The sequence below is a fragment of the Chelonia mydas genome, chromosome 11 (genome assembly GCF_015237465.2).
Source record: "Chelonia mydas isolate rCheMyd1 chromosome 11, rCheMyd1.pri.v2, whole genome shotgun sequence".
Classification (NCBI taxonomy): domain Eukaryota; kingdom Metazoa; phylum Chordata; order Testudines; family Cheloniidae; genus Chelonia; species Chelonia mydas.
In genome coordinates, this window is record NC_051251.2 from 20,172,394 (window position 1) to 20,186,396 (window position 14,003).

Sequence of the window (14,003 nt, forward strand, 5' to 3'; positions counted from 1 at the left end):
CATCCTCCAGCAGGAAATTTAGTCTCACATATTTTGGTATACAGGGAATGCAGTTTGACCTTGGGAACAAAAGTGTACTTAATCTTTGTAATTAGATGTAATGATTATATTATTTTTATCATGTAATGTAGTTATTTACAGACAGACAGAAGTCTGGATAAGGGTAACAGATTGTTCCTTTTAATTAGCTTTTTGACTGTCTTGTCTTGTCCTCAAATTCAGACTTTCTTTCCAATAACAGTTTATTAATTATTTTAAAGAACAAAATGGTCAGTTTACGAGACTAATATTTTGACAGAACAACGTAGTAAATAACACTTCTCATGACTGAGGATTTTTTTTTTTTTAAGTATCTGCAGGATTTCGGGCGGAAGAAGATTGCCCTGATAAAGTGATGCTAAACCCATTTTAACCAGCCATAGGTATATTGCCCTAGTGTAAGAGACCTATATCTAATGACAGCTGGTATACTGCTCCTGCATGCATGCCGCTGTGGTTAAGGGAAAGAGGACATTTAAGACAGTTTTGCATGCCCCTCATTCTGGGTTTGCTATGCGCTGGTTTGATACTGTGATACATCCTTCATCCTGAGTTGGGTTTTTGCACTGTGCTTTAGCCCAGGATTGGGAGCCAATGAGATTTTAAATGATCAGGTATTTGAAAACTTAATACTTCCTTCTCCCAAATAGTAAATGTTAAAAATTTATTGTGTTGATTCCCGTCACAGGAAACTAATAAATTAAAATCCAGCGAAACTGCTTTGATTATGGGGATTGGAATGGTATCACTGGAGCTAGACCATGTTAATTTGAATTACTTTGCAAACTCACTTCATTGTTTGGGAGGGGATTGTATTGACTTCAGATTAACAAATCAAATGTTCATCCATGTAAACATGCACATTGGAGTCCACTTCAATTCTGCTTTCTAAATTTAGATATGTAATAGAAATGAAAGCAGGAATTACTGGAATTGATTCATATACACTAGCTGACCTTTGAGAAATAGTCTGCATTTTTAAAATTTCTGTCAGACAAAATTTGGGTAGATCTAAACTACAAAAGGTTGACTTGCTTGTCAGCTTCTTTAGGATGATAGTTGAAGCATGTTCAGTGCATCTAAATGCAGAAAAATATTATGACAACTCAAACATGTTGTAAAATACACATTTAATATCTGTTGCCAATACTTTCGTTTTATTATTAGTCTTTTCCTTAATATTTTCTTACTGCAGTCGGTAGTATTGTTACTAAGATCTAAAGACTCTTGGGGGCTCAGTTGACTAAAGACAGTATTGCATATTACAGTATTATTTTAGGTAATTTCTCTTGCCAAGTTACTGCTCCTGTTGTATTTCGGTAGGCTTCCAGGCTAATGTAAAGAAGAATCGCTCTGGTTATTAGTTGACGGTTGTCTATGTATTCAAATCAGTGTGGATAAAAATCAGTTATTTTTTAAATAAAAATTTTGTGTTACTTAAATTGAATATTTTTGATTTAAACTAAAACCAGGTTCATTTAAAAAAACTACTTAAATTAAATTTGAAAAAGCTGACCTATGTTAGGGCCTTAATGTATTATCTATTAGTCATTTAAATTAAATAAAAATTAAGCAGTACATGTTTACTGCCAAGTTTCAAAGAAAGTCAAACCACTGAACTGGTGGATGTCTGGAGCTTAAGCACCTGAAAATGGAGTTGTTTGAACTGCTAAACCAGCTTTTGATTGCATTAGCTTCTTCTGCAGGTACAGAAGAGAAGATTTTCTTCATTTCCATTTATTCTATTACTTCATTTCATTCAAAATTAAGAAACTAATTAGTAGCTGAAAAAGCAGGAAAGTTTGTTTTCATCTTTCAATCTGAATAAAAACTAGATGCAAGAGGATGAGGTGTACTTGTTCCAAAATCTTGAGGGAATAATGACTGGAAACAATCAGTTCAATTAATTAATTATAAATTTCCTTTGTTTAATAAATTCAATTTTAAATGCAAAACATGTTTTGATAAACTTTTCTTCTTCCGTATCTAGCACATTTAAGATAGTTTTAGTAAATAAAAAGAATTGTGCATTTTTAATTGTATTTGAATTTTCATCCAAACACAGCTTGACACTAATCACAAGTAAAAAAATTAATTACCATCTAGTAAATAGTTAAGCTATATAATTGCTTAAAGAAATGTGTACTGATAGAGTATATACTCCTGGTTAGCAAGAAGAAGCACCAAATTTAGTGTTAAATGTGCGAATCAGATATTTTAATGCTTACCAACCAATGAGAATATACCTGTCTTTAGGAAAATAACTCAAAAATACAAATGCAAAAACTCGATTAAAATCATGCTTTCCTGCTTGCTACTTTAAATCATAATTAAAATTGGTAATTTAAATAGCTTTGTTTTAAATCCACAGTCATTCAAAGTGTCTGGGAAAATGGCATTGTTTCCTTTGGCTAAATATTTATCTAATCTTTTCTATATTGTTTTTTTAGATTAAAAAAAAAGGAAATTTATTCTCACTGTACTATTCCTACAGCTAAAGTATGGAAGCACTATACTTAAGGTCAATATTAGTAGCTAAAAGCAATTAAAATATTAGTTGAATTGATAGGTGAGAGACACACCCAAGTGGTTTCAGACCAGAAGCTTTTTGTAACCTATACACAGATATTTGTTCCAGAGTCTGTTCATTCATTTACTACGGAAGACACATAAGAATTGCCAGCAGTATAGTTTTAATTGTATGATGGTGGAATGGGAGAACAGGGAAGTTTGCAGCCCACTAAAGAAACTTAGGCAGAGAAAAGGCTATCAGATAGTGAACTGAGCATTAGCAATCTACATTGCAAAATGGTGCTATGAGTATAAGTGTATTTTCTTTAACTGAAGCATTTTTCTTTAAGATGGAATGGTCTGATACGAAGTGCTTCAAAATTTGTTTAGAATAGAGTAAGTTTTCATTGACTGTACGTTATTTTGCACTGAGTGTTGGAACAGATCTTACAGGATAACAGGTGTAGTCCTCAACAGGCTTCCTAAATCATTCTTCACTGCTTAACTTTTGAGTAGAAAACGTAAGTAAACTTCAAATCATAGTTATTCAGTAAGCTTTATCCTGTGCTTAGGAGTGGCATACGATCTGAATACACCTCTACCCCAATATAATGCGGGCTGCTCCCGGCCCCACACTAATCCCCCAGGCCACTCTGGGACTGCAGGGCCCCCAAAAGTGCCCCCCCAGAGCTTCTGCATCCCAGACTCTGTGAGGGGAGCCCCTGACTGCCCCCGAAACCCTCTGCCTCTTATCCAACCCCTCGGCCCTGGCCCAGCACCCTTAACATGCTGCTCAGAGCAGCATGTCGGAGCTTTACCGAGTTGTATGCGAACCCGCGTTATATTGGATCATGTTATATCAGGGTAGAGGTGTAGTTAAAGGATAAATTATTGGAGGCCCATTATTTAAATAGGTATCCATACATCTAGTTTAAAATGTTATACTATTGCAATACAACTTCAGAAGGTCTAGCATGTAATCACATTTAGAACTATGTATAATAAAACTCTTTCCCATAAAGATTTCACATGTGCTGTGGCTCTTTTTAAGGTACTTACATCTGATACTTTAGGTTTTAGACTCCTATAAATGCTAACTAGACTTGTTTTGAAAGTTAAAAAGTATCTAAAATGAGTGACAGAAATAGATGATCCTCTGATAGCTGAGCTACAACCAGCAGCCAAGGAAAACTCAAGTAAATATGTACTGCAGTAAAATTGAGATTGTATGCTGCATGTACAACTTAAAAAAAAAAAAATCTCATTAACACATTGATTTGGAAAAAGTTAACTGAAAGTCTGGCTTTGTGATAGGGAGGTGAAGATTATGTTGCTGCAGGAAAGCACGGCAGCATTTACTTTTTGCTGCTTTTGAGGTTAAAACTGTTGAGCCAAGACTGATGCAGGCAGGAAGCTAGTTACTTTGGATCAAAGAATATGGATGTGATGCACTTTCTGACTTTCCTCTCGTGGTGGCATGGTGGTAACAACATGTTTCCTGGAATCTTAAATTCTAGGAGTGTTTGTGGAAGATATTCCACCCCATTATACTGGGGCTCCAGTTTCCTATAGTGGATTACATAGGAAAGCTGCATTGTCTCTGCTGCAAAGGATGATGGGGGTGGCGTAGTATGGGTGGCTTCTGTTGATGGCACTGCTGGCTGAGAAAATTAAACCAAGGCCAGGGGTCTTAGGAGAATGTGAAGGGGATGAAGATTCTACCACCACTTGTCCTGTGTGTGGGGAAGGAAAAATTTCTGGCTACTAGAAGCAGAGTAACTATTTGACCAGAGTTTGTCAGAGAGCACAGCTAAGGAAAATTGCTGAGGCTGAGAGGAAGGAAATCATTCAAAGGTCCACCGATCTGTTACAATGGGTACATCAGCCTGATTTTGGCTTGAGGACAGAGACAGATCTATCTGCCGCTGGCGGGAGTGGAATGTCCTGTTCCCTGAATTCCCTCCAGTCTTACCAACCTCCTGTGGTGATCTAGCCAGACCTTGTTGTTGTGAAATTTTTCTGAGGGGAAATTCCAAACTTTGTTCAAATTCCTAACAATTTGGGGCAACATTTGTCCATCTAATTCCTAGTTGTGCCCAAAGATAGCATTTGTGTTTAAGGAAGACTGTCTCCTCACCACTGCTTCCCCTTTTCAGGTATTTCCAGCAGCTGGTGCCCCTTCAGGGAATGAGCTAGGCTGGAAAAGGCCAGAGGCAAAAAGAAAATCTCTCTCTCTTTCCTGGAGCTCAGCCTGCTCTATGGACAGGACATAGTTCCTCCTCACAGCCCAGTCTCAGTCGTGTCACCCAGTTCTTTGCTCTTGGGCAGGATTGGGAAAAACTGGCTCCAGGGCAAGCAGCTCCTTCTCCTCATCACCATGGAAGGAGTGCTGCCAGTGTGCCTCTGGGAGGACCATGCTTATAATAAGTCCATAGAGCCTGCAACAGCAGCCATGCTCTTGACTGCTCACTTGCTGTCTCCCCTCAGGCTACCAGTGCAGCATGGATAACTGCCACCACCATAGAGTGTGGTAAGAGGCCTTTTGGCCCAGCTCCCTCCCCCTAGTCCATCTCTGTACCAAACCTGCTGGGGTTCTCTATGATATCTCAGGCTGGGTCTTGATGGGGAAATGCAGAGCCCTCTGGCTTTTGTGGCTCCCATGTAGTAGAGAAGGGTTCAGTTTCTGCAGACTTCATTCTGAATTCCAGGCTAGTACCTTCTTGGAGAAACCAGTGAGGAGAGTATCTTTGAGGCTTGGGGGAGAACATACAAGCTTAGTTATAGGAAGACAGCTGTAGGAAAAAGAAAGAGAAGGGGACAGACCTTGGAGGTGGGGGGGAGGAGAAGAAGGAAAAAAGCTATTTTGTTATGTTTAACCAAGTGGTGCAACTAATCAAATTCGTGTTTTTTAATTTGGTTGAAAGGATTGGCAAAACTAAAATTCAGTAGGAATGCAGGCGAACAATGGCCATGGAGGGAGGCAAAGGAAAATATTATATTTATTGGTGGTGGTTTTTTCATTTTAGAAAGTTTCATGCATTTTTTTTCCTGTTTCAGTGCCATCTGCAAGACTGTGTTTTTTCCTTATTGAGTGTAATAATTGTCAATATAGGTGTGTGTAGTTACTTGTTAGACTCAAACATGAGTAAAATAAGATTTCAGAACTTAATCTGGATTGTAGTGAGTCATTACCATTTTAATACAAATATGTATGCTTTTTCTGTCATTAAGAGTTAGCCATGTTGCTTTATATATAAAGCATACTGAAACAATTTTTAAAAATTGACTTTGGGACAAAAGTGATAAAATATACTTAGTTAGGCAAAAATCCATATTTAGTGTGACTCATAAAATACTGGGGAAAATATGGTAGTCTTATTTAAGTCCCTTCTATCAGAAAATGTGAATTCTTATATATTAAATGTTTGTGCTATTTAGTTAAATAATTTTTGTATTTATAGAAACAAAACTGTCCGTTGTTATCAAACCTATAGTATGGTGGTCATGTTCTAGTTTCAGTGATAGGTAGGGACTTGGTTAAAAGAGGCTTCATGTGCTGGGAATTTTTCTAAAATATTTTATTGTAGGAACATGCTTTACAATATTCCAGTTTGTCTCAACTTCTAGTATGTTGGAGAAAACATGATACTGAGATGTAAGAGTAAACCACAACAAGAATATTTTAGGCTATGCCTTGGAGGCACTTAAATGAGCTCCCAACTACATAATAATTGTGGCAGTTGCATACAGATGTACTCATGGCTTATTGCCAGTAATATGGCTACTTCGTTTAAAAAAAAAAATTGAGTTCATGCCTTGTCCTTAATTCTGCTTAATAGAAGTATGAAGAAAATACTACTCTTTAAAATAGCATACTTTTTCTTATCTTTTCTTCTAAGGATCCTTGTACCATTTGACTCTGTTGTGTCCCCAGATGACCAGCGCCCCTTTCAGCCACAATTTGTGGCCCCACAGGCATTTTCAATTCACTTTATCATTATTAATTTATTGCATATAACATGCAAGGCACTTTACAAATAAAAAGGACCCAGTCCACAAGGGAAGGCTAATAATATGACTAGAGGGTTCGAGGTGGTAATTGGCAATGGTAATGTTCAAATAGCACAATTATTTTTGAAGTATGATATATAGGTTGTCTCTACTGTTCTAAAACTAAATATCACATTGGGATCCAGCTTGCAGATCTCTGGGTAAAATGTGCTTCTCAATGAGTGTATGGGACCTAGCTAATGTAGATTTAAACACAAACTATTGCCTTCTCTGCTAGGTGTTGCTTTTGATATTTTCAGTAATTTATCGAATGGAATTTCAAAACTACACAGTTAAAACAATAGCTGGCGTACCAAAATGTAGTAATAGGCTTATTTCCTCCCGCCACCCCCATTAAACTATTCTTTGGTCACTCCATTTTATTAAATATAATAATCTTATTTTTTGTAGGAAAATTGCTGAAGAGTGGTCTGCTGCCGTGATACTGTAAATCTGCAATAAAGGTGGCAATGTCGAGAGTCCCCACCCCTCCACCACCTGGAGAGATGTCCAGTGGACCTGTGGCCGAAAGCTGGTGTTACACACAGGTAACTTATACAAACTTCAGTGACTGGGTTTTTCTTTTCACAAGATCAGTCTAGGCAAATGTTTTTCTGATAACAATTTGAACAGTGCTGACAATTGAACTATTCTCATTGGTAGCAGTTACCTATATGACAAGTGATTTAAAAACTGAAGTATCAATTTGAAGTAATTTTCTACATCTTTTGTTCAGGTGAAAGTAGTAAAATTTTCCTACATGTGGACCATTAATAACTTCAGTTTTTGCCGAGAAGAAATGGGTGAAGTTTTAAAGAGTTCTACATTTTCATCAGGGCCAAATGACAAAATGAAGTGGTAAGAGCTCTTCTTTTTATCAGTTGTTTGTGGCCTTTTTAACTTAAAGGGTTGAAAAGTTAAATAACGTATTACACACTGAATCAAGAGAAGATTCTGAAAGGCTTATAATACTAAGTATCTAGTGTTTTTCAGATAAGTCATGGTTACAGCGATCATAAAGGGAGAGGGGAATATAAGGGAAACATTTACTTGTTGGTGTACATCATCATGATGTATTATCAAAATGTTTCTAAATTTATTCTGTCCAATTTAAAATTTAGTCCTTTACATTTTGTTTCAGGTGCCTGAGAGTAAACCCAAAGGGTTTAGATGATGAAAGCAAAGACTACCTGTCATTATATTTGCTTTTAGTCAGTTGTCCAAAAAGTGAAGTCAGAGCAAAATTCAAATTTTCCCTTCTGAATGCTAAAAGAGAAGAAACAAAAGCAATGGGTAAGTGGAATTACAAATGGTGTAATGCAGGATTTTAAGGAAATCCCCATGAAATTAAACTCTGAAATGAATTTACTTTTACTTTTAAGTAGAGGATTTAACTCTGAGGCAAACTTTAAAGTATCTAATGTTTAAGGTCCTCATATGGTCTTCATTCAATTTAAAAAAAAAATCTTATTTCATATTTTTCACCTTTATGAACATTGAGCTAATCTCATAAATTATAATTGCTAACCACAGTCATTTCAGATTCAATCTTTATTCTGTTATCTGGCTCTTGTAGTGGGTTCTGTTTTATGTTACCCTAATTTTGCTTCTTTTTTAGTGGATTTATTTACTTATTGTTGATCATACGCTGATACTTGCTGATTGATTGCCATATTAATTACGTTAAGTTGAAATACTTTTTATTGACATCTCTTTACACATGTGTAAAAACTCTAAACTTTGATCTACTTCTTCCCAGTTTGCAGTACAGTCAATCCATGTATATATCCATATATATGTTGGGGTTCTTTGTATATATGCTGTCATAAAAATAAAGGGAAGGGTAAACACCTTTAAATCCCTCCTGGCCAGAGGAAAAATCCTTTCACCTGTAAAGGGTTAAGAAGCTAAGACAACTTCGATAGCACCTGACCAAAATGACCAATGAGGAGACAAGATACTTTCAAAGCTGGAGGGGGGAGAAACAAAGGTTCTCTCTGTCTGTGTGTTGCTTTTGCTGGGACCAGAGCAGGAATGCAGGTCAGAACTCCTGTAAAGGGCTAATAAGCAATCTAGTTAGATATGCGTTAGATTCTGTTTTGTTTAAATGGCTGATAAAATAAGTTGTGCTGAATGGAATGTATATTTTTGTAACTTAAGGTTTTGCCTAGAGGGATTCTCTGTTTTGAATCTGATTACCCTGTAAGGTATTTACCTTCCTGATTTTACAGAGGTGATTCTTTTACTTTTTTCTTATCTTTTAAGAACCTGATTGCTTTTTCATTGTTCTTAAGATCCAAGGGTTTGGGTCTGTGTTCACCTATGCAAATTGGTGAGGATTTTTATCAAGCCTTCCCAAGGAAAGGGGGTGTCGGGTTTGGGAGGATTTTGGGGGGAAAGACGTTTCCAAGCGGGCTCTTTCCCTGTTATATATTTGTTAGACGCTTGGTGGTGGCAGCAATAAAGTCCAGGGGCAAAAGGTAAAATAGTTTGTACCTTGGGGAAGTTTTAACCTAAGCTGGTAAAATAAGCGTGGGGGGGTTTTCATGCAGGTCCCCGCTTCTGTATCCTAGAGTTCAGAGTGGGGAAGGAACCTTGACATATGCCTTCTTGCTTTTGAGCCTTTGGTTTCATGTTGTCAAACTTTCCTCTCACAGGATGAGGTCTAGAAACTTTTTTTTTTTAACATGACATTTCAGATTCTCCTGTAACTACATGATTCAAGGGGCTGGAGTGCTTAAGAAAAACACCAAATATGATGAGACTGTGCTGCAATGCAGTTAGTTAACTGTTTAAATGTTCAGACACTCAAAATGATGCCTGCACAAGTTGGCAGATCTCTGGATGGGAAATTCAGAGCACACCGTAGGAACCACTGGGCTTCCTTGAGTTTTTGGGTCCTTATTGCTTTCTATCTCAGGATGACCCAGACTCCTCAGGCTATACCGCCTGTAATTTCTCCCTTTACATAACTACACCTATGTGCATTACTTAAATTATTTCCATAAACAGAACACAGGCCCCAAATAATACAACATAGAATCCTGTACAGATGTGTCTTGGGCTAACATTATAATATGCAAATTCTGTGTCAGCCAAAGCTAGTTCTTCCTCTCCCGTCTACCATAGATGGAAACAACATATTCCATCCCTTTAAGCCTTCTCGTTTACTCCTGTATGTGTTGACAGGATAACATCCTTTATTTAGTTTAATACAATCTCCCTATCCATTCATGCAGTTAATTAAAGGTGTGGTGCATGATGTCTAATATACATGTCCATTTCATATAAGATGTGAAGAGGCATCGTATGTTGTGAGAGAGCTATTACTTTTTCATTCATTTTTTATTTTAAACACTGACGAGCAAGAAATGCTGAAACCAGTGTTTTGGGTTGTTTACTCTAGTTTGAAAATCAGAAATCACAAATAAGCAAACTTCACACCTTGCAGTTTTTGTAGTGGCAACTCTTAAGTTTTGAGTCACTTTTGGGCCCTATGGTTGAATACCTGTTATCTTGAATCTTATTTTCATTGCCTTTCCAATTATTTTATTTAGGTTCCTATTGACTCCTGAATCTGGAGCTGCTTTATTTTTATTTAGACTTAAATACAACACAAAAGGATGGTTATCCAAGCTCTAGGATGTTGACTAAAGATGCAGAGCTCTGTCCACAATTCTCCTTGATGTGAAGGGAGTTGTGTGTGGAATGGATAAAGACTGATCCTTTAATTGTTTAAATTCTAGTGTAGTAACTATTTTCATGTTGCTTCACTTCTCTGGTATTGTAAACCCCTAACAAACTGTTGTGTTTTCAGTTTAATTTTGGTTGCTGCTTTTTTCTAGAAAGCTTTCTAATTTTAACTCATGAAGTTGGAGGTTATTGCTAGGCTAATTCTAGAGATATTGAATTTGAACAGCCTTTGTTTTGTTTCCTTTTTCTGGAAGTTATTTTGTGATTGAAGTTTTACAGTGTTATGTGTTTTGAGATGTTGGTCAAGAAGAATCAAAAACGTGCCCCTAGATGCCTTAAAGTTGAGTGGATTGACTCTAATCAAAGCAATATAACATTATTGATTTAAATTATTTAATCAGCAAGCAGGAAACCTTGATTTAAATGACTTTAATCTTATTTTTCATCTGTACTACTTTGTATTTCCCTAAAGAGAGGGTGAGTTTCATTGGTTGATATCCATTAAAACATGGTTGACTTAGACTAAATGTAGCCATTACACTAAACTTGGTACTTTTTGCTAACCAGGAGGATATATGATATTTATACAAACTTATTTAGGCAATTTTATAGCTTGACATACTCATTTAGATTCTTGATATTTACATTTTTTTGTTATGGTGAATGGTTCAAGCTCTCTTTGTATGAAAATTCATTGAAATGGACAAAAACAGCATTTTAAAATCTTTTAGTTAAATAAAGCTATTTTAAAATGTGCTGGATATACAAGAAAAAGTTTATTAAAATACATTTTGCATTTAAAACTAACTGATTTACTAAAGAAAGGGAGTATTTTCTGTAGTTACTGAATAGAACTCCTAGACTGTAAGTCCAGAAGGGACAATTGTGATATGATTGTTCTGGTCACGGTGTCCTTTAGGATTTTAGAACTAGTACATCTCTTCCTCTGACCTAGTTTTTTATTCATAGATCTTGAAAAAATTTCCTGACCCAAAAGGGACTGAGTTGAAATCTTGAAAACTCATTAACTAAAATCTAAAAAATTCAAATGACATCAATTGAGACATCAAAATCAAAACAACTGCTTTTATTGTTTTATATTTTATCATAAAATAATTTTAAAATATCTAAAGAAAGGTCATTTTGACCTGAAAAACAGGACTTTGGGGTTTTTTTTTTTTTTTGTCAAAACAAATTGACAATTTCAAAACTTTTTTCAAAAAATTAATCAGAACCAACCCTTTCTCACAAACAATTTTGCTTTTGAATAATCAGAGTTGTCTGGTTAAAAAATTTTTCCCAACCAGCTTGGGTGACTACACAAATTAGCTTGTAGCTAGAGAAGAAATATCTAAATGAATAGTCCTTGATTTAGTACAAATAAGATTATTCTAGACAATTCTAGGGAACAATATAGAGAAAATTATTCTGGACAAGTCTTTTAAAAACAAAGTAAATATTGTTTAGGATTTTCTAAGAAATGACACAATATATGAAGTATGTTAAACTGACTTTAGTTAAATCAATTTAACTGTTAAGCTTTCTCAGTATTGTTTTTTTTTTAAGCTCAGTTACCCCATATCTTTCTGTTTAACAAAATGTTTTGCTTGAGCATACTTGTTCTGTTTCTTTTGTCTTTTGCCAGAAAGCCAAAGAGCATATCGATTTGTGCAAGGCAAGGATTGGGGTTTTAAAAAATTTATCCGAAGAGATTTTTTACTTGATGAAGCTAATGGTTTGTTACCAGATGACAAGCTTACATTATTTTGTGAGGTATGGGTTTTTAACTAATTAAGGTATCTTTTTGCTTAGATTTTTAAAAGCTTCTGTTTAATAAAATTATGTACTTTTTTTGCAGATATAGTAAATTAGCAAGTTTAAAACCATAATGTGAATATGGTGTGTTGAGTATTTCCTTCTTTGATATATGTGTGTGTGTACTAAATACCAAAACGGGTGTGATCTTATGATAGTGAACCTATTGGACTTCTCCGAGTGACTAGGGAATGAGCTGTAGAGCTTCTTTTACAAAAGGTGGTTGATAAATCCCATAGATGGAAACTCAAGTATAGTGAGGTTGCTCTTTTCAGTAAAAATCTATTTAGAAGAACAATCAAACTGTTCTCCACTAGCTCAGGAATACATTTTTATCCTAGACTGTTATTACAAAATAAGCTAAATGTCAATAGGAAAGAATACTACATTCATAACTAGTACATTTTAGCAAGTGAGCAAGTTTCTCAAGTAAAATGGACATCAGTTCTTTAATAAATAGCTGTCTTAATTTCTCAGCCAGTGGCAAGATTCCTACAGCAACTTCTGCTCATGAGAGGGAATTTAAAAATTGATATATTTAAATTCTTAAAATCGAACTACTGTAGGTGTACTGCTCTGACTTATATTTTGGATTTTAGCCTGAAGGCTAGTTGTATAACTTACTACCTTTATAACACTACAGTGTGAACAAACATGCAGGTTACTTAAAGCAGAACAGAATAAATACCTGTATACTTAGTGTATATCATGGAGTTAATTTTAGCCTCATGGAGAAATATATGAGGAAATAAAATGTAAATCATAATAAATCATGCCAGTAACCTAAATGGTCATACTAAAATCCAGTAAGACAGCTTATGACTTTTTAAAAATGGAACCCAGAGAACAGTTGTGATCTTAGTGCATCTGGTATTAAATAGACATTGGCAGGTTATCACTGCTGCCATGGACTGATTAGTGGCTTAGGGGGATGATAGATGCTTTAACTGCTAATAAGTTTGCTTTGATCTGCGTATTTACAGGAAATGTGTAAAATTGTCTTGGCAAGATTACAACTTAATTTTATGTCATTATGCTGTGTAGGAAGAATAATTGAAATGTGGCCCCTGAGACAAGATGGTGCAAATATAGTGCATCTTATTTTCACTTAGACAGACAAGTTAAATTAGTTGCATGATGAATTTATTCTGAATACAATTATTTGATTGATAAAAGCAAATGTAGAAAATACTTGATGGTTATGCGAGGATGCTCATGAGCTCTTTTTAAAACCTGCCCAGCATCAAATAATTTACACCAAACTAGCTTTACCTGATAGCATTTATGTTTGAAAATGACTTGCACTACATAAGTTTAAAGATAAAATACATATATAATTTTGAACATAGGAGACTTATCTGTTCTATTAAGAAATTAGTATTCCTAATAATTAATTCAAACATATTTAATCTCAAAACAAATATTTCTTTCCTATTAAAATTCTCTGTATTTTCAAAATATCATTGGCTAATATTAAGTGTTAGAGATATTCTGCCTCTAAAGGCAGAAAGAAGCATTATATTTAGTAGTTTACAATAAATTTGTTAAAATAACTTCTGGCTTAACACCCAAGCAAAGGCTATATAATTAAGGTTGAAATCCTGCTTAAACTGCACTTATTCCGCTATTCTGTTGTAGCTTTTAGGCTGCTATGTGAAAGACTTTACACAGTTTTGAGGCACTATGACAAAGGAACCTACCTACAAATGACAATATTTTTTCAGCTTTAATTCTGAATCCCTGTTTTTACATCACTTATACACAGGTCTGGAGACAGTTCCTAGCCAAAAATCAGTAATTACTACTTTTTTAAATTATGTTATACTGTGGAAGCTGCTTTATAGCAATCCTGATATTGACAACTTCTGGTAAATAGCAATGTTTTGCCAGGAACC

General features: G+C 35.3%; 1 protein-coding gene across 4 annotated transcripts in view; it reads left to right on the forward strand.

The window, feature by feature from the left end:
* Positions 1–14,003, forward strand: part of SPOPL (speckle type BTB/POZ protein like) — a 61,744-nt gene that overhangs the window by 23,711 nt on the left and 24,030 nt on the right. For 3 of the 4 annotated variants that reach the window (XM_037912022.2, XM_037912024.2, XM_037912023.2), the window contains exons 2-5: positions 7,012–7,148; positions 7,337–7,458; positions 7,742–7,893; positions 11,939–12,066. In XM_037912022.2, coding sequence (XP_037767950.1) covers positions 7,071–7,148; positions 7,337–7,458; positions 7,742–7,893; positions 11,939–12,066 — 480 coding nt within the window. In that variant the 5' untranslated portion in view covers positions 7,012–7,070. Of the gene's footprint in view, positions 1–350; positions 423–7,011; positions 7,149–7,336; positions 7,459–7,741; positions 7,894–11,938; positions 12,067–14,003 lie in introns of all 4 variants that reach the window. The other variant, XM_043524995.1, reaches the window with a different exon arrangement.